The sequence below is a fragment of the Rattus norvegicus genome, chromosome 12 (assembly GCF_036323735.1).
Source record: "Rattus norvegicus strain BN/NHsdMcwi chromosome 12, GRCr8, whole genome shotgun sequence".
NCBI classification, from domain to species: Eukaryota; Metazoa; Chordata; class Mammalia; order Rodentia; family Muridae; genus Rattus; species Rattus norvegicus.
The window spans coordinates 49,725,120-49,748,097 of record NC_086030.1 but is presented as its reverse complement, the minus strand read 5'-3'; the positions used below and the strand labels follow the sequence as shown (position 1 = coordinate 49,748,097).

General features: G+C 49.5%; 1 protein-coding gene across 2 annotated transcripts in view; it reads right to left on the bottom strand.

The window, feature by feature from the left end:
- Window positions 1-22,768, bottom strand: part of Sez6l (seizure related 6 homolog like) — a 156,893-nt gene extending 134,125 nt beyond the window's left edge. For both annotated transcript variants that reach the window (NM_001415749.1, NM_001415748.1), the window contains exon 1: window positions 22,363-22,768. In NM_001415749.1, coding sequence (NP_001402678.1) covers window positions 22,363-22,459 — 97 coding nt within the window. In that variant the 5' untranslated portion in view covers window positions 22,460-22,768. The remainder of the gene's footprint in view (window positions 1-22,362) is intronic.
- Between the last annotated feature and the right edge of the window lie 210 nt (window positions 22,769-22,978).

Here is a 22,978-nt window from a genome sequence, read left to right as displayed (position 1 = left end):
CGCACCTCCCCATCTCTTTATGTCCAACACCAACTGCTTTTTAAATGTGTCAGTGAGGGGAGCTGGCTCCAAATGGTTTCTGGAGGCTGAGGGGGACTTAGGCTGGGTTAAAATAAGACCATGCAAGCCGCTTCTGTTTCTTTGGAGCTTAGGATGTGATGAATGGTCTTCCGTGTCTCACACAAAATCCCTTCACATGGGTACCGTTAGGGGGTGGCAGGGATTGATTTCTTTTTAAACACAGGGTCTTCTTAGGCAGTCAAAGCTAGTTCCAGGCTGGTCTCGACCTAGCAAGCTTCCTTTCTGAGCCTCCTGAGGAGGGATTGCAGACAGGGATGCATCCCCATGACCTGTGGGCCCCAATCCTATCATCTTCCTCTAAGGGGAGTCTGAGATGTGGCTGCCCAAGCTTGTGATCGGTGGACTAGGATACATATTGAGGAAGGTCCAGGTGGAGAGTGCAAGCTCTTACCGAGTGGGCTTGATGTTCTCACCCTTGCCAGAGTCCCCAGCTCTCTCCTCCCTCAGACCCTATAACTCACTAGCCCATTGGTCAAGTCAGTGCAGACCCCAAAGAGCACACTCAGCTTGGTGGGATGTGCAGACAGACCACAGACCACAGATGGCTGGCCCACCAGTGCACAGAGCTCCCACTTTTTGAATTCAGGGAAGTGGGCAGAGTCTGTCTGAGTAACCCTCATGACAAGAAACTACAGGCAGAACAGGTCTGCAAGGGGCTTCCAGGGTGGGCCACCAGTTGGGGTGGGACAGCTATGCTTAGTTTTCTACTCCTCCCCAAATGCCTGAGAAGATACAATACACGAAAAGCAAGTGCAGAGCCCTTTGTGAGCTAACACACATCAGCTATTTTGGATAATATGGCAGACACAATGAAGAAACCACCAGACCAGGCACAGTTCAGGAGATGCTGGGATAACTGGCCAGGAATCTGTCTCTCTACTCCTCCCCAGTGCTGGGTTTCTTTGTGTGGCTTCTTCAGATAAACTCATGTCCTTGTGCTTATGAGGCAAACAGTCTGCTAAGTAAGCTGCCTTCCTAGTCTCTGCTTTTTTGCTTCTTGATTCAGAGTCTGGATGTGACCCAGGCCAGCCTAGACCTTGGACTCCTTCTCCTTCACCCATCAAGTGCAGAGACCACAGGAGTGTTCAACCTTACCCCCTGCCCTTAAGTAAAACCAGCTCAGGCATGTTCTGCAGAGCCAAGTTTGTCTCTCCTGGGTTTTTCTGTGGACAATTCTCCTCTCTTTCCATGCACGCGCGCGCGCGCACACACACACACACACACACCAACACACCAACACACCAACACACCTATGCATGCATGCACACACAAAAACACAGACATACACGCACACACAAACACACATATTCATGGAGACATCCAGGCACACCCATACACATGCACACATGTACACGGGGGCACACACACACACACACATGCAGCACACCCCCTCCCACACATATGCATGCATGCATACACACAGATATGTATACACAAACACACACAGACACACACATACATACACCCACATACTTACATACACGTGTACACACACAAACACTTGCACACACATGCACAGATACAGACACGCATGCATGTATATGCACACGTGCACATGTGTGTGGAGTGCACACACTCCATCCCCAACCCCACTGCTGTAAAAACAATTTGCCTTCATCATCTTGAACCTTTCACATTTCTTTAAACTTCCTTTTATATGTCGGGAGGTTGGGGGAGGGGGACCTTCTGTTCCCTTTGTGATTACAGGAAATATATCTGCAGTTTCGCAACATGCCATCAACCTGCCTCACCTCCCCCCACCCCATGCACTGGTGGGAGGAGGGGCTGGAATACAGTGAAGACTTGGATTTAGTGTTTCTGTTAGGGACAGGAGTGTCCAGAGGGCAGAGATAGGTGAGACAACCCACACCACGCCCTGTGGAGGTTGAAGCCCTCTGGCTGTTTCCATCTGGCTTGGACTCCCACTCCCTCAGTGACCAGGCAGCCATTCTGCCTCACCTGCTGCCCCCTCTGCTCAGTGAGAACCTGGAATTGCAGGCTGAACAGCCTGGGAAACGTCCCATTTTACCCATTAGGCCTTGAGGCCTACATGCTTTTTAAGAGCCCACGAAAACACCTGAGAGCTGCCAACAATATATTAGCTGAAAAAAAAAGAATTTGGAGGCAAAATTAATAAAGGATTAAATGAAATGTTTCTAGACTACTCCATTATGTCGGTGTTATTTTTATATATATATAAATTTAGTGTTCATAAAAGTTTCATTATGTTTGGAGAGGGCTGATGGGCTAGAGTCTCATTTTATAAGGATTTCTGAGGATACGTGGTGACTTTGAGGAAATTACAGGAAAAATATAGAATGAGAACACAGCTACTAACAAAATAATTTCAAAAGCCACTTTGCAAGCTTCTTTTATGAAGACACAATAAAGAGGATTTAAACTTGTCTGAGGAGGAGTTGGGGCTCCAGCGTGAGCCCGTTTAGTCAAATGGTCTGGTGTGAGTCGGGCTGCAGTGTAAAGGGGGATGGGTAGATAAAACGATCTATATGTTAACCAATGGGGGGTTGGGAAGCCACTGCGAATACACGGAGGTATGGAAGGGTCTGTGTGTGTCCTCGATGAACCATTAAGAGGGAGAGAGAGAGAGAGAGAGAGAGAGAGAGAGAGAGAGAGAGAGAGAGAGAGAGAGAGGGACAATTTAGGGAAGGCAAGACAGCTCTCTGGCTAGGTAAAGGGACAATGAATGGTACCACGCCCACCACCTGAGTTCATCCTTGGAATCCATATTACGGGGTGGAGTTAACTACGCACAGGTGTCCTCTGACCTCCGCAAGCACACACACAAACCAATAAATGTAGCTGAAGAGGCTTGCATGAGTTAGTGAATAGATAGCAGGAACCGATGGATAAATGATCCGTGGATGTCTGGCTTATATTGAGATATAGACGGGCTGGACTAAACAGGCTCACACTTGCCTCCAAACCCACAAATTCAAATCCTCTTTATTGCGCCATTATAAAGAAGCTTGCAATAATGCGTTTGAAATGTGATGGTTTGTACATGCTCGGCCTAAGGAGTGGCACTATTAGAAGGTGTGACCCTGTTGGAGGAGGTGTGGCCTTGTTGGAAATGGTGTGGCCTTGTTAGAGGAGGTGTGACCTTGTTGGAGTAGGTGTGGCTTTGTTGGAGGAAGTGTGGCTTTGGAGGAGGTGTGTCACTGTGAGTGTGGATTTTAAGACCCTAGTCCTAGCTGCTTAGAAGTCAGTCTTCCACTAGGAGCCTTCAGATGGAGATGTAGAACTCTCAGCTCCTCCTGCACCATGCCTGCCTGGATGCTATCATGTTCCCACCTTGATGATAATGGACTAAACCTCTGAACCTGTAAGCCAGACTCAGTTAAATGTTGTCTTTTATAAGAGTTGCCTTGGTCATGGTGTCTGCTCCCAGCAGTTAAACCCTAACGGAGGCAATAGAGATAGAGATGACCATCTATATAGATGTCCCAGTAATGGACAGATGGCGGGGTGATGGACAGGTGATGGGTTAACAGACGCATGGATTGAGGATGCATGGATGGACAGAAGGTCAGAAAGATGCTTAGGTGATGACTAAGGGTAGAATAGACAATGAATGGGTAGGAGATCCTGATGGGTGGACACGTGGACAGACACAGACACATCACCGGGAGGACACATGGAGGGAATGGTGAGGTGACTTCCTCAGAGTCACACAGTGGGTCTGTGGCTGTCCCCTGGCTCCTCACACTTTGTCCTTCAGGAAAAGCATTAACACTCCAGTGTTTGCCCAAGGTCAAGTGTGGAAGCATCCTAGAGACTGTGTGATCCTGGACTGGAGAGATGGCTCAGTGGTTAAGAGCACCGACTGCTCTTCCAGAGGTTCTGAGTTCAAATCCCAGCAACCACATGGTGACTCACAACCATCTGTAACGAGATCTGATGCCCTCTTTTTGTGTGCCTGAAGACAGCTATATTATATTTATATAATAAATACAAAAGGAGAGAGAGAGAGAGAGAAAGAGAGAGAGAGAGAGAGAGAGAGAGAGAGAGAGAGAGAGAGAGAGAGAGAGACTGTACAATCCAATCTTGCCATTTATGGGTGAGGAGACTGAGGCCTTGGGAATGGAAGGGGCTCAACTGGTGGCAGGTTGGGAGCTGTCACTGGGTCATGGCTGTTTCGTAATGATCTCTAGCTCCAGTCTCTTGGCCCTGGTGTGAGAGTGAGCTTTATAACCAAGAGTAGCTCCTGCCGTGAACCCCAGCATCTTCCTTCAGTCCCCTGCTGTCCAGGAGGCAGGACGGTCTCATATCACTCTGCCATCGCTTCCATGGAGGAGCATCTGCTTAACTCAGTGGTACTTTATTCTGTGCTCACTCCCTGAGTCCCTGGGGTGTTGTCAATTGAGACACAACAGGAGAAGAGGGAGGTCCTCAATTCCCTGACATCTCCTTGGTGCTCCTGTGGTGTTTCTCAGCTGATGGCTTTCCCATTTTCTGTCTTTTTCTCTCAGTCCATATCCTGGAAACCCAGGGGTGGGGGATGGATTCCTGAAGCACACAGTAGCTGCAGTGGTTTGTTCAAGGACGAGTCTGCAAGCCACGGCATTCTGTGGGGCCTAAGTACCTCCACAACCCTGTGAAGCACACACCGATGAACCCCCATTAATTATGAGGTAACTGAGACACCAGGAAATGAAATAATGTTTCTGTGGCTCTACAGTTCACAACTGGACAGGGAGGCATTTGAACTCAGGTAGCCTGGACATGCATAACCCTGAACTAACCTGCCTTTCAGACTTGAACTTGGGCTGTGTAGAAAATGCTCCAAAATCACAGGGGTCTGTTTTGGGAACCCACAGGCAGATAATTAGTATTCGCTCACATCAGCATCAGCAGTGCTCAATGGCAGGACAGAGACCAAGAACGAATGCTTTCATGTGCCCAAAAAGGGTCATGACATAACTGGAGGGTCTTGGCAAGGTAGAGCCCTCAGTTGTATTTTGTGGGCCTTTTTCCTAAATTAATTTAGCATGTTGTATGTGTGGGTGTTTGTGGGTGAGTGTACATGTGTGTGGTGAGGTCAGAGGTCACAGTGCAGTTCTTCAGAAACATGTCTTGGTTTTGAGGCAGGGTCTCTCGCTGGGACCTGAAGCTCTTTGGGATTTAGAAGCAGGTGCCCCTAGGTTTCCTCTTTCACTGGAGTTCTGGACATCAAACTTAGACCCTTAGGTTTGTGCAGCAAGTGCCGTATCTCCTGAGACATCTCCTCAGACACTGGCATGCCCTCTCTATACAGAGGTTATCTCCGATCTCAGCTCAAAGTAATAGGATTTAGAGGCTAGACTTGTGATTCACACCTGTAAATCCAGTGTTTGGAAGCTGAGGCAGGAGGGTCCTGAGGTAGAGGCTACATGGTGAGTTCAAGGCTTTTTTGGCCTACACAGTGAGACCGAGTCTCACTCCTCTTCCCTACCAATGATCTGGGAGAAAGTGAGGGTAGCCTTCTGGAAAGATCTGTGGACTTCTGTGTTCTAGGTGAATTCAGCTGTGAAGCCATGCACAGGAGTTCACATCTGCATGATTGTCTCTTTATCCGTGACACGGTCATCCATGACCATTCTGCACCAGTCTCACGGCATCGCTGCAGGACCTTGACTTTCTTCTGTGAGGGACACGTAGTAAGCGCCCTATAAACGATCTGCAAGCAAGCTGATGGATCCGATTGCTGCCTCAGTTTCCATATGTGTAAACAGGCCTCTTATGGATGTCTCTGTGGGGCTCACAAGGTTTCTGGTCAGGCTGAGGAGGAAGTGGATGAAAATAGAAGCCTATTCTAAAAGCCAAACACGGTTTAAGTGTAGGCAGAGCCGCATCTGTTAGTGCTGAAGCAATTGGAGTTCCTCCGTTATTAATACTTATGACTGATATTAATCCTTGTTATGACGACCTGCCACCATTATAGCCGCCAACTCTATAAATGAATACTAATACCCTTAGATCCCACCACATTTTAGAGTACTCTCTCGGGTCAAGAGGGACTGTGCTTGAAGTAAGCACGCAGGATTGTGGTATTTCTGCCGAATCCACAGCATTTCAAAAACAAACAAGCCAAGGGCTTTCCTCTCTGAATAAACAGACATGGAGAAACCCACAACTCAGTGTGGAAAGGAGAGCACAGTGTAGCACCTGTTGGGTCGACAGCCCACCTCGAGGAAGGGACAACACCTCGAGGAAGGGAAAAGAGGCCACAGGGTCTCTGCCACACCCCCTTGAATCCAAGTTTGCCTCAGGAATTTGATTTGATTTCAAGAATGCAGAGTGAACAACCTAATGCTGCCTCTGAGGACAACTTTGGTTTTTTTTTTCTACTAGACAAGCTCACCCCTGACTCCTGGAATGGGGCTACATTGGGAGAAGCCCAAGCCAGGGGCAGGGTGTATAGGAGGGGATCTCCACTTACAGGTCCAGGTGAGCAGAGTCATCAAGGGTGATCCCCAAGGACCTTCCAGCCCACTGAAGCTTCTGGATGCCCTGGGCTCTGCTAAGTACCCTGTGCAGTGAAGCAGCTTCCATGCTGATCCCAGTGCAATAACAGGCTCATGAGACTCCTGTTATTTCAAGCCATTAAGCTCTGGGATTGAGCAACAGTAGTTAGCTCAAAGGTTGGGATGCTGCTAATTCAGCATACAGGCCTGGGAGGGCTCTCTGGAGGAGGGGACGTTTGGACAACTTGGGGTATATGTATGGTGCCTATGCAGGGACAAAGCTGCAGTCACAGGTCAGTCCCACTCTTCTCATGGTGCTATTGAGTTGAGACAGACCCCTGAGGACGCTGGCATTGCAAGCTTTCTCTCATCTGGATAATCACACATTCTCTATAGGGATCAGCCCAGCGTCGTCCATCGCTGCTTTAAATCAAAACGACAGGCCCTCCAAATTGGTTCAGGTGTTCGTGCGTTTATAAAAATGTCTTTTGCCAGAACAAGCTCGCTACGTCTAATTTCTGCCCCAAGCACATTTTTATAGTTAAGCTGTACCATAAATGTCATTTAATTTACCTAGTGTCGTTGGGCAGGCAGTAAATGGTAGGTAGCATACATCCAATTCTTTTTGTCTGGTCTGATCGGGATTCAGGAGGAGGGACCGTGAACTAATTATCATATGCCTTAATTGATAACCTTCTAGTTCCTTCTCTGCTGCCTTTTCTGTGTTCGAGATATTCAGGGAGGAACAAAGAAGGGCTTCCAAGTGGTTGGCATGTAGGGGAGAGGGCAAGGGCGAGAGACTCCAGCCAGGTTAGAAGCCTGTAGATTTCCAGCAGCCTCTGAACACCCACCCACCCTTCCCTTCCTGTGCTGGAGAAAGGTTGTACCCAGAGAGGGCTTTAGGGGCAGCACTTCAATGTCTTGACCTTAGCTGGGGCACAAAGCAGCCCATGGGCTACATTACGGGGAACACAGGGTCTGGAAACTGTCAAGGAGCTCCCAGGGGACCTGGCCTGTTCGTCAATGCCCCTGCCTGCCTCATAAACAACATTTCTTTCCAGCTCAAACAGGCCCTACCCTGCTTGTGAACTGAGCTAGATAGACCCTCTTCTCATCTCCCATCTGTTCACATGTTCCTGAGGGGTCCTGTCTCTTCTACTTTGACAATTTTGTCTGTCTAACACCTCAGTTTCCAGAACCTTGTGTCAAGCCCAATGTAGAGGAAGACCTCCACACATCTGCTTAGTGTTAAAAGGGTTTTCATTGCTGGGGCCAAATACTTGACGTAACTTAAGGGGGAGGTGGATCTATGCTGACTCATGGTTTAGGAAGGTAGCCTGTGGAAACCAGGAGGGTTCGAGGGTAAGAGTGTGAGATGGCTGCTCAAGTTATGTCCACAGTCAGGAACCAGGGAGCAGAGGACGAGGGGCTGGTTCTATAAAAGCCTGAATGACTGGTTCTATAAACCTACTTCCCCTAGTCCCTGATGATACTACATTTCCTGAAGGTCCCACAGTCTCCCAGACAGCTCCAGAAGGTGGGGAGAAAGCCTTCAAATACAGGCACTCGTAGGGGACACTGCATCTTCAAATCATAGCATTTTAGCAAGGCCACCTCTTCTTGATATCGAGTATTTGAAAACACAGCATATCCACTCAGTCTGTACTCTCCACCTGGCCTCAGGGATGCCTTTGTTTCCTAGTGTGCTTGTGTCAGTGTGTGTGTGTGTGTGTGTATGTGTGTGTATATGTGTGTATATGTGTGTGCATACATGTGTATGTATGTATACATGTATATGTGTATGTGTGTATATGTGTATGTATGTGTGTATATGTGTGTATATACGTGTGTATATCTGTGTGTATGTGTGTATAACTGTGTTATGTGTGTATATATCTGTGTATGTGTGTATATATGTGTATGTATGTATGCTTGTGTGTATATGTGTGTATGTGTGTATGTGTATATGTGTATATATGTGTGTATATATGTGTATATGTGTGTATGTGTGTATATGTGTGTGTATGTGTGTATGTGTGTGTATATGTGTGGTGTGTGTGTGTGGGTGGTGTATGTGTGTGTATATGTGTGGTGTATATGTGGTGTGTGTGTGTGTGTGTGTGTGTGTGTGTGTGTGTGTGTGTGTGTGAAGGCCTGGCATTAGTGTTGAGGTCTACTTTGATTGCTCTCTACCATATTTACTAAGGCAAGGTCTCACAACTCAACCCAGAGCTCCCAATTCAACTCCCTACCTAGCCTGCTTGCTAGGACCCATCTCTGCCTTTTGAGGACTGGCATTTATGTGAGTTCTGGGGACCCAAACTCTTGTCCCTTCCTAGTGCAGAAACATGTTAGACTCTGAGGCATCTCCCCAGCCTGGAGCAACCTTTCTCTTTAACATCACCTCTGAACTGCCCTGCCCTCTTCTTGGGGGACACCAACCTCACCAGCTTTATATCACTCGTTAAGATGCTTTAGGCTCAGACCACTTCTTCATGGAGTGAGGCAGGGGCACCCACCTACCCCAGCTGCAGCTGCTCTCTTGCAAACAAAGGAGCAAAGAAGCAGGCTGATGGGCTCATGCTCGCCATGCTGTCCCTGGAACACAAAAGACCTGCACCCAGCACGCAGGAGGTCAGCATGTGATTGACCACACACTTCACGGTCCACATCTCTGTGGCTCATTAAAAGAGTTAACTGGGTTTTTCAGGAAGAGGGGCCACGGGAATTTGGCTGCACTGAGAACAGAATGAGGTGGCTGGGAGGATAATCTACCCCGTACATGTCACCGGGATAAAGGTGACCCTTCTAGATTCACAGAGGCAGGACTCATACCTACTGTGTGAGCTGCAGCTAGTCAGCCCATCTCTTCAGGCCTCAGTGGCCGTTGTACAGGTAGGGCTGGCTCAAAGGGCCAATGTGCAGGCTTCACTGAACATAAACACAAATGTAACAACCGCACACTGAGGGGATAGCTAGTGACCAGCCGTCTAGGCCGGGGAGACGGCTCAGTCAGGGAAGAGCTTGCTGCCGCGCAATCTCGAGAAGCTGAGTTTGAGTCTCTCACACCCACATAAAAAATGTGATCATAGAAACACACATCTGAAATTCCAGAACCAGGGAGGCAGACACAGGCAGGACCCTGGAGCTAACTGGCCAGTTCTCCTCACTGAGCTGGTGACCCCCACATTCAGTAGGAGACTCTGCCCCAAACAATATGGCCAGGAACAATGATGGAAGACACCAGTGTCAACATCAAGCCCACACACATGAACATGCACGAGTGAACACACATACACACACGTACATGCATATACACACATACACGCACACACACACACACACTCACACTCACACACACAGTCTACCAAAGCACCAGAAATACCCAGAAGCCAGCGTGAGAAGCCCACCTGTGGTTTCCAGGTAGTGGACATGGTGTTACCAGGGCTTCTGGGTCTTACCAAATATCCTGTGTGATTTCTACTGATTCAACACAGACTCCAGAGATGAGGACATGGTGGCCCAGAGAAGAATAGCAACAATTCCAAAATCATACAGTACACTTTACCAGCTGGTCCCAATGTTCCTATGTTGTGTGGTCACAGGCAAGCATGCCCACCCTGTCTCTGACACTCCAAGAACACACGGGCATCACTAACCCCACCATGTAAATGCTAGAAGGATTCAGCGCAGCTCATGAAATATTAATGAGTAGCGATGGACTGAAAGGCATGCACGCACGGATGGCCTCTGTGAATGAGTGGTGGGTGGATCTGAGAAAGTCAACGCTCCCAGAGGGTGGTATTGCTCTCTCCTGCTCCAACAGCCAGAGCGGAGCCCAGGAAGGAGCCACACAACAGAACTGTTTGCTGTTTAGGGATGAGTCACTGTGTCAGGCCCTGCCTTTTCGATGCCCTCCTGGCAAAGAGATGCTCAAACACTGTGAATGAGGAGACCGCACACCTATCAGGTTCAATGAGGATGAGGTAGGTGGTGGGAGGAGGGAGGCAGCTGCAGTAGGATTTGAGAAGGGTTTGCTGGGAATCTGTGAGGAATCCTGTATCTTACTCCAACCACAAAAAAAGAGACCACTAGTTACAGACCACTGTGAATGGCAGGCCACCAGTGTGTAAGAATCAGAGGTGTAAATGAACACCTCAGGTGAGGTCATACTGGGAAAGCAAAGAGCCAAGCAGCTGTGTCATGGAGCTGCATGGCCCTCAGTTTCCTCATCTGAAAAATGGACTCATTTTTCCCCAGCACAGGCTCTGCAGCTTTGCTTGTGAACAACAGGCGCAGTAGCAGGATCCCATGCCATGCATCAGGAACGGCTCTTCTCATTGCTGCTTACGATCAACCTCCCCCAGGACCTGGGATCATTAATTTGCTTGGGAACAAATCTCATTAACCAATTGTCCAGGTTAATACTTTATGAGATACACTCGGCTGCACCTCTGGACCCCACCACACAGCATCAATCGGGATATGTTTGCCCATGCTTGGCCCAGAGTGAAATGGAGGTGCATTCCTGTGACCAACGGAGTTGGGCACATAGAGAGCAGGCTCTGCTCCCGCCCCTGTGAATTCTGGGATGGGTATTGCAGGCTCTCTGGAAGTGACACATTTATTTGGCTCATTAGAGAGCATTAACTAGGTAGTCGTTTATAAGGATGGGAAGAGGGCAAACCGAAAAGAGAGCCAGGTTGTTTGGCTGCGGATAGTAGTCCTGGGGTTCATGGGCCTCCGGTGCTGGCGGCTTGGAGTTAACTGGTTCACCAGGGACGGGAGAGGCGGTGCAGTAGAATGTCACCCGGGTTCAAACAATTCAGTTTCAGGTTAAACTCCTTATTCATATATTGCTATGACCCACACACCTACTACCTACTCAGCACGGCTAGACTGTCTCAGACGGACAGTAGATCTTCAAGAGTGAACAGATCCTGACTTCACTAGGAAGTGGCTTTCTATCATTGACTGTGGACCTGTCCATGAAATAACCATAGGGATTCTAGTACATTCCACAAGTCTCTTCTCTGTGGCGTCCTGGGGCTACTTGATTTAGAACTCAGGGAGTTGAGTGGCCAAGAGAGGACCTCATGCACACGGGGGCCCAGGCTCAGGGAGGTCCCAAGGCCTGTGGCTAGGATGAGCCGATCTTTGCTCATCAGCTACCAGTGAGAGAGCAGGGGGATGCATTCACCTGGACCCGAGCCTTTTGCTCAGCGCTTCAATTTTATTAAAGGAGATTGTAAAATGCCTTAAATTGGGGAAGGAGAGCACAGACGTGAGGTTGTAAAGCCATGCCACTCTTCAGCACTACACAAAATGTTTTATCTACTGGGAATCATAAAAGTGCGAGTTCTGTCCCTGGTTGTTATTATAAGCCGAGAGGATACTGCTGTCTTGAGATGCCGGGGAAGGCCCAACTTTCATCCATACCCAGCTCATAAACCGGGCAGGTGGGTGGGGAGGGCATGGTTACATCTCTAGTACATGCTTGCTCTGCAAAGGTGAGAGACTCCCAAGGGAAACCTGCTGATGCCCTGAGTTTTCAAGGAGCACACCAGTTCTCTCTGCCACTCTCTGTCTCTGTCTCTGTCTCTCTCTGCCACTTTCTGTCTCTCTGTCTCTCTCTGTCTCTCTGTCTCTGTCTCTCTCTGTCTCCCTGTCTCTCTGTCTCTGTCTCTGTCTGTCTCTCTGTCTCTGTCTCTGTCTCTCTCTGCCATTTTCTTTCTCTCTGTCTCTCTCTGTCTCTCTGTCTCTGTCTCTGTCTCTCTGTCTCCCTGTCTCTCTGTCTCTGTCTTTGTCTCTCTCTGTCTCTCTCTGTCTCTCTCTGCCTCTGTCTCTGTGTGTGTGTGTGTGTGTGTGTGTGTGTGTGTGTGTGTGTGTGTGTTTAAGAACCACTTCCCCAGGACAGCAGCTTAAGTGTGAAGTGCTTGCTGAGTTTGGATGCCTGGCACCTAGTCAACCCACTTTAAAACTAGGCATGACCTATGCATTCTGGTAACCACAGATGTGGGGGACGAGAGGACCAGTGGCTTATTATCCAAATAGTAGAGCCCAACTGTCACTGCTAGGCTTGGTGACAGACCCTGTCTTAAAATGTAAAATGAAAAGTCATAGAAAAAGATGTGCATATCCAAAGTTGACCTCTGACCACCGTTTGTGCTTGCAGAGGTGAGTGTGCTTACTCTCTCTCTCTCTCTCTCTCTCTCTCTCTCTCTCTCTCTCTCTCCAACATAGACACTTCCTGAATATTGACCCTGGTGGCATATTTCCACTTGCATGTAGTAGCGAGAGCTGACAATGGAGAAAATCGAGGCTCCGTCCTGCCTTGGAGTATCACAGGATACAGGAAGGAAGGCATGACTTCTAAACAGGTGTGGCTATTGCTGATGGTGATACACCTGCCCTGCACACCTGTCCTGCACACCTGTCACAAGGGTCCTGTTGTATGTTAGTACACGCTTGGGCTCTGAGTTCTTCAGCATGTAAGTCCTCCTTGTAGCCACACTTGGGGGCCATTGTCATGCTCACTTCATAGTTGAGAAGGCTAGGAACAGAGAATAGTGGGGGACCTGTTTACATGCTGATGCCTTTGACGTTTGGACTAATAAGAGAGATCACAGGCTCTCCTTAAAAACAAGATAAAAGTACAAGAACAAAAGGAAGAAAGAGCAAAGACAAAATAATAAAAAGAAAACCTTTGTCTTTAACCCCAATCGAAGTAAAAGTATGCAGATTAGCCTCGACACATTATTTTTATTTATGCCATAAATTAGGCAAATTTCCCCTCCCGAAGCCCTGGAAAATGAGGCTTGATTCCACATATTTTGCATTAATTTCCAAGGCATTTGGCCCCAAATTAGCTTTACAACTTGCTAAACCTGCTTTAAAAGGGGTGCAGAAAGTAGAGGGCTGTTCAGAAATCTTCAGGGAATGAGATGGGGGGCGGGCGCCCTGTGCCCTCCTTTTGAAGATTAATGTAGGGGTGTGGTGCACATCTACAACCAGGGCTGCCACATACAGCTGCAGGGGTTGCACACTGATTCGTGTGGGGGCCCACTGTCTGCTTGTTGCACAGCGGGAAAGGCTGGCGTTACACAGCTCAGGACTCAAAGTGACTCCCGTAAGGACGGACCTAGCAGCACATTAAAAAACAAGGCTGCCGACTCCGAAGTCCGACATTTATTAATGTTGCTGTGCTATCCCAGCATTCGGCGGGACATGTGCTGATTTTGGAGCTGCCTGAGACCCTGTAGGGCATCTGCAGAGTCTCTATCTGACAATGAGCTTGACTGCACCCAGCACACTCTCTGGAAAGAAAGATGGCTTCTGGAGGCCCTCCAGAACACCCGTCATTGTACAGCATTGCTCCAAGTGGGGTCTTCCCTCATTACAGGGTGTATTTTTCTCCTCCTTCATGTCTGGTTTCCCTCTGTTCATCCTTTCCTTGTAGATGCCTTCAGCAATCTCACCTCTGTTACCTCATTGATTTTCCTTGCAGCCACCCTACGAGGGAGGACCGTGTCTTTGCCGTCTTTTAAGATGAGGCCGCCTGAGACCAAACAAACCTGGGAGGTTCAACCCAAGCTCACCACAAAGATGAAAGTAATTTGGCATCTTTGACAAATGGTCTGCGCCCTTTCACCGGGGGCCAGACCCAGCTGAGGGGTGGGTGTTCAGACACATTAACATCCAGCCAAGCCTCTGGAAGAGGACACCATCTAAGGAAAGGGAGGCATGTGAACAAACGGTGTGTGAATTGCCCATCACTGAAGGATGAAGTGGGAGGAGGAGGCTGAAACCGGAGAAGAGAAGCAACTGGTAGCTTCACAGGAGAAGAAACTACAGGAATGGGGTGATGAAGGATGAATAGGAGTTGGCCAGTCAAATCATCATAGCAGCAATAGAAACTATTTTCTTGAGCAACGAGCTGGACACATCCACACAGTTGAACATTAATCTCCAAGGCTCAGGGAGCTGCAGCAAACAGCTCCAGACTGGCCTCTGAAACATTCCCACTGGGAATATTATCTGTGGTCTCAGTTGAGCCTACAGGAAGTTGTCCTAGGTTGACAGTCAGGGCTGTGGGGACATAGATTTCACATAGGAGCCATCCTGTAGTAAAGTTGGGGTGACTGCTCTGTTGCAGGGCAAGCTGACACATCCCAGTGTGGAGTGCTGACAGAGGGTTCTTCAGGATGGCTCACCATCTAGAACAAGGCTAGGCTTTGGAATCTGAAGATCCTAGGTTTGAATCCTGCCACTGTCATGCATTGCCCGTGAGACCTCTGTCTACAGTTTTTGTTACTGTGATGAAACACCATGACCAAAACAACTTGGGGAGGAAAGGGTTTACTCTCGACTCACACTTCCACAGCACTGTTCTTCACTGAAGGAAGTCAGGACAGGAACTTAAGCAGGGCAGGAACCTGGAGGCAGGAGCTGATGCAGAGGCTGTGGAGGGGTGCTGCTTACTGGCTTTCTCTCCATGGCTTGCTTTCTTGTAGAACCCAGGGCCACCAGCCTAGGGATGACCCTGCTCCCTTGTCAATTGCCAAGAAAATGTACCATAGGTTTGGCCACGTATCAATCTGATGGAGGCATTTTCTCAACTGCTGTTTCCTCTTTCCAAGTGACTCTAACTTGTTTCAAGTAGACATAAAACAAGACATCACAGATCCTGAGAAAGCGCCTGAGAAATTCCTGAGATACACTTTCCCCTTCTGTAGAACCCAGGTAGGGATGTCAGCTGACAGACAAAGATCGTGTGGGAGAATGTAGAGAAGAATGTAGTACACTCACACTCTCAAATCCATCTCCCCTCATGAGAAGAGAAGGAAGTTGGTATTTTGGGGGGTCTTTGGCTTCCAGAGTAGCCACACCTTCCTGAAGCTTGACTACTTGATGAGTGTCAAGCTCCTGATTTGCCTTTTCCCAGTCCCGTGAGGGCAGCCTCATGAATCTGGCAATATGTTTGCTGCAATCCACCAGCAGATGGAAAGACTCTGGCTTGTGGCTAGGACGTGCTGAACCTGGGTCCTGTATTTTGATTTCTCTTCAACTAATGAGGAATCTCAGTCAGTTTCCATGTGAACCAAGGCTGCTGGGGTCGGGTCATTCCCTGGCCTGGCTTCTTGTCTGCACATAATAAACCCCAAGCTTCCTTTTCCAAAGTTCTTGAGAACTTAGGGCAACTCTAGCTGACTGAGATCTCCATCCCAGCAGCCTTTGGTGCTTAGTGAGCTCAGAGATGGCCACACCTGGTAGCTGTACCTTGGTGGAAGTGAAGTTCTCCCTACCCCCTTGTTATGATTCTACAACAGGTCAGGACCCAGAGTAAGCAGCCATTCTCACAGAACTGGCTGGGTTCACAGTTTCCCTGGTCCCCTCTGGATGACAGCTAGAGGTGAAATCTTTGCTGCTCTAAGTCTCAGTTTCCCCACCTACAGAAAGGAGGGATGCTGGGAGGACTAAGACCTGGAACTATAACCACAGCATGTTCCCATGACATACCAACCAGTCACTATCACAGTAACTTGGCACTGCCCCCTACACCTTCACTTCTGACTCAGTTTATCCTCCTCATCCAGGCATGGTGCCAGTCACCAGAGTGCACTCAACATCCATGTCTCTGGAGCCAGTCAGCTTCTGCTGTGTCAGAGGATTCTGGGTAGGGAGACAGCATGGGGCTTGGTGTCAAGAGGTATATTTTGAAGATACGATTTGGGGGCTGTGGAAGTTGCTCAGTGGGTAAATTGCTTGCAGGATGTGCATGAGGATTTGAATGCAGACCCCAGCACCCTGTGAAGGTCAGCAGCAAGCAAGTGTGTCTGCAACTCCACCACTGGCGACATGGAGGCAGATGGACCCCTGGGACTCACTAGTCAGCCAGTGTCATTGGATCAGTGAACCCCAGATTCAGTTCCAAAAAGAAAAGTTGAGAGTTACTGAGGAAGAAACCCAATGTTAGCCTCTGGTCTCCAAACCTGTGTATACAGGTGACTGTATCTGCATAACACACACACACACACACACACACACACACACACACACACACACAAGATAGCATACACACAAGAAAACATGCATACAAGATAGCACACACACAAGATAACACACATGATAGCACACACATGAGATCACACAAACACACATGATAGCACACGCACATACACACACAAAATAGCACACATACAAGATAACACACACATGATAGCACACACACATGAGATCACACACATGACAGCACAAACACAAGAAAACACACACATAGGAGAGCATACACACATACATACACACAAAATAGCACACATACAAGAAAACACACACACAAGACAGCACAAACACACATGATAGCACACACACATGAGATCACACACACATATGAGAGTATACACACAAGATAGCACACATACAAATACATACACACCTGATAGCATACACAAACACATACATAAGATTATACACACACAATAGTACACACAAATACACTCACAAGATAGCACACACAAGATCTCTCTCTCTCTCTCTCTCTCTCTCACACACACACACACACACACACACACACACACACACACACACACTATATGGCCTGGTCTGGAAATCGCAATCCTCTGCTTAGCTTCCCAAGTGCTGGGATGATGGGTGTGCCGCCACAATCAGCCAAGAGACTGGTTGTAATGAAATAGACATCCCAGCAGAATCCACTGACACCCTTCTCATGTCTTGCCTCCCATGATGAGATTCCTAAATATGACACCTACCCTCCCTGTTAGGAGAGCAGAGTACAGGACTGGGATTAATGCCGTCTGAGACCCATTTGTTATACCCTTCACCTGTTCTCCCTGAGCCTCAGTTTCCCTTATCTGCACAGCAGGACTAACACACTCTTCTGCCTGGTGGGTTTGTGGTGAGGATTTGCTCCATGATCTTTACAAACCACTCAGTGCAAGGCTTGGAACAAAACCAACACTCCATAATTAGCGTTTTCATTGTGTACACAGTCTGTTACAGCTAACTGAGTCCACACAGGTCTGCAGAGGCACCCCATGCCCCTGCTTCAAGCCCCCTACAAAGTCAGCATGTCTGTTCTATGTCATTGTCATGGCCACCTCAGAACTGCTTCCACATACAAACCAGTGGGAAGCCGCATGGGAACCAGTCTGTCCTTAGCAACTGGACTCCAGTCCCTTATGAAAAGGCCACTCTCCGTCCATAACGAAGGATAATGAGTGACTCAGTCACCATCCTTTCCCCCCTTTCATCTAGGGAACTCCTGAGATTCAGGGCACAGGGAGGACAACGGCCTACGTCTTAGTTAGGGTTTCACTGTTCTGAGCAGACACCATGACCAAGGCAACTCTTAGAAGGACAACATTTAATTGGGGCTGCCTTACAGGTTCAGAGGTTCAGTCTATTATCATCAAAGGTAGGGGGGACATGGCAGCATCCAGGCAGGCACGGCGCAGGCAGAGCTGAGAGCTTAATATCTTCATCTTCCAGGCAGCTAGAATCAATGCCTCAAAGCCCACATCCACAGTGACACACCCACTTCAACAAGGCCACACCCACTCCAACAAGGCCACACCTCCTAATAGTGCCATTCCCTGGGCCAAGCATATTGAAACCATCACAGTCTATATCTTTGAGATGAGGATCATCAAGTGTGCCTGTCTCCCTCCTCCTGCTGTCTCCTGTTCTCTTTTTAACCCCAAGAGTAAAGCCGGCTCCAGGGTTTCCCTGCCTTGTGTAGAATTCTCCTCCTGGTATCTGCTGCTTCCCTCCAGGGCCAGCCCTGGAGCCCTGGCGAAAGTCACACAGCCACCCGTCAGATTCCATAGTGCTCCATTCTTCCACTAAAGCACACAGCTGACAGCTAGGACCCTGTGGATCTCTTGCTGGGGTACAGGAAGTGGTGCCCAGCAAAGGAAAGTTGTGCCCTGAGTTTTCCTCAATTCCCTTCCCATCAGTACATCAAAGACACAAATTACCAATCAGTAGCAACTGAGTTATGGTGAAGCTGAGGGGAAGGGAAGGGGAGGGGGAGAGGGGGAGGAGGCTGAGCCCCAAAATGAGATGGTTGCCTTTGCAAACTGAGGGCACCAGACCCCACTATCTTTGCAGCCCCATGAGACAATGGACATTTTGCAAGCCAGGAAGACAGTTCCTACCAGACAAACTCTGTTAGCTCCATGAACTAGGACTACCAGCCGCCAGAACTGTGATTTATAGACTAGGGATTCCAGCCACAGAATCTGAGGTTTCTTTTTTCTTTTTTTCACCCTTTGGGTTACAGTAGCTTTAACAGAGCGAGTCATATCAGAAACTGGCACACAGGACGGCCCTCTAATGTCATCTTTCCAATCTGTCATCTTTTGTTGCCATTAACTGTGATTCCTGGTCATGGGTTCAAAGCCATGCAGTGTCCCGTGTCTGGGAAGAAAAGCAGTTTACACTGTGTGCTACTGAGATCCCCCTCTCTAAATGGCGGTGGACAGGGAAGTACGGCTGCCTGCTGGCCCTCCTCCCCAACTTGGTTTGTTTGTTTGGAAGGAAGTTTGCTCTTAGGAGACTAGGAAACCATTGCCTGTGTGCGAACGTATGCTAGTTCCTTTTACACGAGTTACCGAATCCTACAACTACCCTTCCAGGTTGATCCCATCAGCCCCCATTCTATTTATGTCCCACAGATGGCAGAATAGAGTCCCAGTCAAGATGATCTCTCTGAAGGTCGAGCGCACCTAAGCAATGAACAGACTGAGATCTTGGGCTGAAGCAGCTCTGATTTTCAAAAAAATTTCCTGAACCCTGTTGATCTGCTTTTCAAATTCAGCCCGACCGCTCACCAGAGCAGCCTTGCGCGGCCCTCGTTTTGCAATTGCCTCTATAGCGGAGTCCAAACGGGAGCTGGAGTCTGAGTTGCAATGACACTTTCCAGGAGAGCATCCTCTGCAAACTTCCCCTCTCTGCATCCCCCTTTTCACTGTATGCCAAAAGCCGGCAGTAATCTCTCCCTGAGAAATAAGGACCAAGTACCTCCAGCCGGAGGGTGTAGAGCCAGGTGCTCAAGCTACCAGGCTGAGGAACACCCTAGCTTTCAACTGGACATACACGTGTTTGCCTCCTTCCTGCCCTCAGTCACCAGCTGCAGCTTTGAGCGCCCCTAGTGGAGGTATGCAGTATGGGCCTGCCATGCCGCCTCAACCGGCACACAGGAGAACCTGTATACTGCGCTCCCTTGAAAACGGCTTGCAGGAACGGACTCCTAACCCAAAGTCATAAACCAAATTGTTCAGGAAATATCTTTTTCTGACATGGAAGAGGAAGGAAAGGAAGTCGGTATTGTTCCCTAATGCCCAGCAGAACTGTGTGGATAAAAGATGAATCTTTCAAGTTTGGGTCCGGCCGTCTCTGGTGGGGGCAGCCAAAACTCCTTGCGAAAGGATAGCAAATTCATACGGAAGTACACCAACGTAACAATGATACCTATCACTACATGTCAGAGGCTTACTGAAAAATACTGAATTTGCTTTGTTAGTCCAAGGGGAAAAAGAAAAGAAACGTCAGTCTCTGCAGTCTTAGCTTATATGTGCATTACTCTCACGTGCACGTCTTAGGCCACAAAGGCCCTCTTAGAAAAACAAGCTACATTTTATTCTCAGCAACCACGGCCCAGAGAATGCGCACCCTGCATAGGAACATTGCAACAAGTTCCCACCCCTCGCACCGCAAGCAGGAAGACAAGTCTGCAACCCTGGGCTCCTCTGGTGCCTCTCCTCTCTGGTTTGTGGATATGAGCTGCCGGCTAAAAATAGAATTTATTGCAGAAGATCAATTGTTTCCAAATGGACCATGAGAACTGGCAGTGCCCGTGGGCTACCCTAGCTCCCTTCTTATGACTCAGTTGGAACCCCACGGTTAGTAACGAGCCTTTGGATGAAGTACATTGGTGGACTTTAATTTGGCAGTGACCTGAAGTTAATTAAAACTATATGCTCACCAACCACGGTGTGGGGCAGTTGCAAAATATAAAATGTCTAAAAACTGAAATCACAAACGCACACATCCTGCTCTCCCTCCTACACTCTGGCACATACTGAGGAATCAGGATACAGGATTCTGATCTTGGGTGACATTTTCCTACATGCCATTAGGACCCCACCCCCATGCCCATGGTGATGCCTTAGAGAAGAATGTCGAACTCAGAGGTAGGGTCACTTTGGGAAGATGGTGAGCCTCTGGACATCTTTGAGTTCTGTTTGTTCAGTGTGTGTGTGTGTGTGTGTGTGTGTGTGTGTGTGTGTGTGTGTGTGTGTATGTGTATTTAAGAGCTGGGGCAGGGCAATCTGGATCCGGTTCAAGGCCACCACGAGATTGTTGGAAAGAGGCAGCTAATTAAGAAAGGGCATGCTGGGTAGAGACCATTGATTCAAACCAAATCTCTTTTCCCATCTTTTCTAGGGAAGCTGCCCAGACATGGTGTAAATTGGAAATACCATTGTCTCACAAGGGGTGGGGGCGGGAGGTGTTCTTAATTATATCTTCTGTTAAATAAAGGAGGGCAAATCATTCCCCTTGTTCATTTCTGGGCCCAACAGACTGGGAATAAAAGGCCTAATGTATGCTGAGGAGGGCACTCCAGGCCCTGAGCAAGAGATGGGACCCAGAGCTAGGGCCTGGAGCCGAGAGCTGTCCGGGGACTCTGGTGCTGAACTCAGGGGCCCAGAATTCCCCGCGGTGAAGCGGCAATGCGTGTCTGTTTCCAGAATTCCAGACCAAGAAGACCCCAATGAAATGGAACTCCAGATGGACAGGGGTGGGGGATGAGCGCCCCAGGCTGTGACCAGCTCAGGCAGACTCCCAGCTTTGTTTTGTAAGTTACCACGAGAGGAAACACCTTGCCAAGAGAATGGGAGGTTAAGTGGTCCAACCCCGATAGCTGACACAGTAGGCTCTCCAGATGTCTTTAGCTCACCTCATAGCTCCGGGGCTGGGGGTGGGGTCAGGTTTCGGTGAGTTATTTGCCTCCCTTCTCTCGACACTTCAGCATCTCACTATAACTTCCTGGGACCCCAGCAGGGTGGAGCGAAGGTGTACCCCAGGTAGATGAAGGAACCGACAATCTCCACAAACTCAGTCCCTCCTTCCTAAGCTGCAAGCACGTGGGGTTTACTAGCACCCTCTCTTCATTCCTAATATCCATGAGACTGTAGAGGGCAAAAAAGGGGCCCATCCCCCGAGGTTCTAACATCTCTCTTCTCACCAACTTCTGGGAGCCCTGAGCTCCCCTCCATCGGAGGAAGCCACACCCAAGTCCAATTTTCTGACACCTGGCTAGGTTCTATCCAGGAGACAACCCCTCCGAATAGTCCGAGACAGCGTGGGATGGTGGGATGGGAGGGAATCTGGTTCTGGAGACAGGCAGTCAGCTGTCCGCTTCCTATACCTATCTTCTTCCACAGAGCTTGGCAGAATAGCCTGGCAGCCAGCCCTGGGTGCAGTTGCAGAGAGCTTCCAGAATCTGGAGGTTTGGAGAGGACCCCACTCCCAGGAGCTTCTCCGGGAAGCTTTTCCGGACTGCAAAAGGGAGTCTGTCCTCAGCCCAGAGACCGACGAAGGACCCGCAACCCAAGGCGGGAGTCCTTCAGATGCGTCCCCGCCTCCGCTCTCCGGCAGGGACGAGGTGCCCAGCCCGGATTCCGGAAGGTCCCGTGGGTGGCGCGAGTGTTCCCGGACCAGCCGAGACCCCCGACCGCTCGGGTCAGCCGCAACAACTTTACCCTCTTTGGGCCGGGGCCCTCAGGGTTCTTACCTTCCGCCCGAGCTGCCACGGGGCTCCCCAGAAGCAAGGCGACCAGGAGCAGAGAGATCCTGTCGGGTCCCGCGGCTTGTGGCGGTGCCACAGTCATTGTAGCTACGGAGCCGGGGTCGGCACAGAGAGATCCGTGTGGCCGGTCCAGGCAGAGGGATCCGTGCGGTGGGATCAAGGCAGAAGGATCGGGCAGCCGGAATCAGGCAGTGCGGTCCAGGGAGAGGGAGAGATCTGGACCGAAGGCTCTGAGCAGCCGGACCCCAGAGCGAGGTCCAGACAGAGGGATTGGTGCAGCGGGATTCAGGCAGAGGGATCCGGGCAGTAGGATCAGGGCAGCGGCTCCTGGCGGACACGCAGCCCGCCGTGGCTCTGGCCGAGCTGCACCGGGCGCGGGCGACGGACGAGTGAGGAGGAGCCGCGGGCGGCGAGCGAGCGGAGGGCGGGGGCTGGGGCCCGAGCGAGCTAGCAGGAGAGAGAGAGCGAACGAGCGAGCTAGGGAAGTGAGCACGAGGAGGCGGCCGAGGGCCGTTCCGGGGTAGCCTGGCCCTCCGGCCCTGAGAAGTTGGTGATGTCGCCCGGTCCCGAGTGGTCCCCACTCTCTTTGAGGATGCTGGGA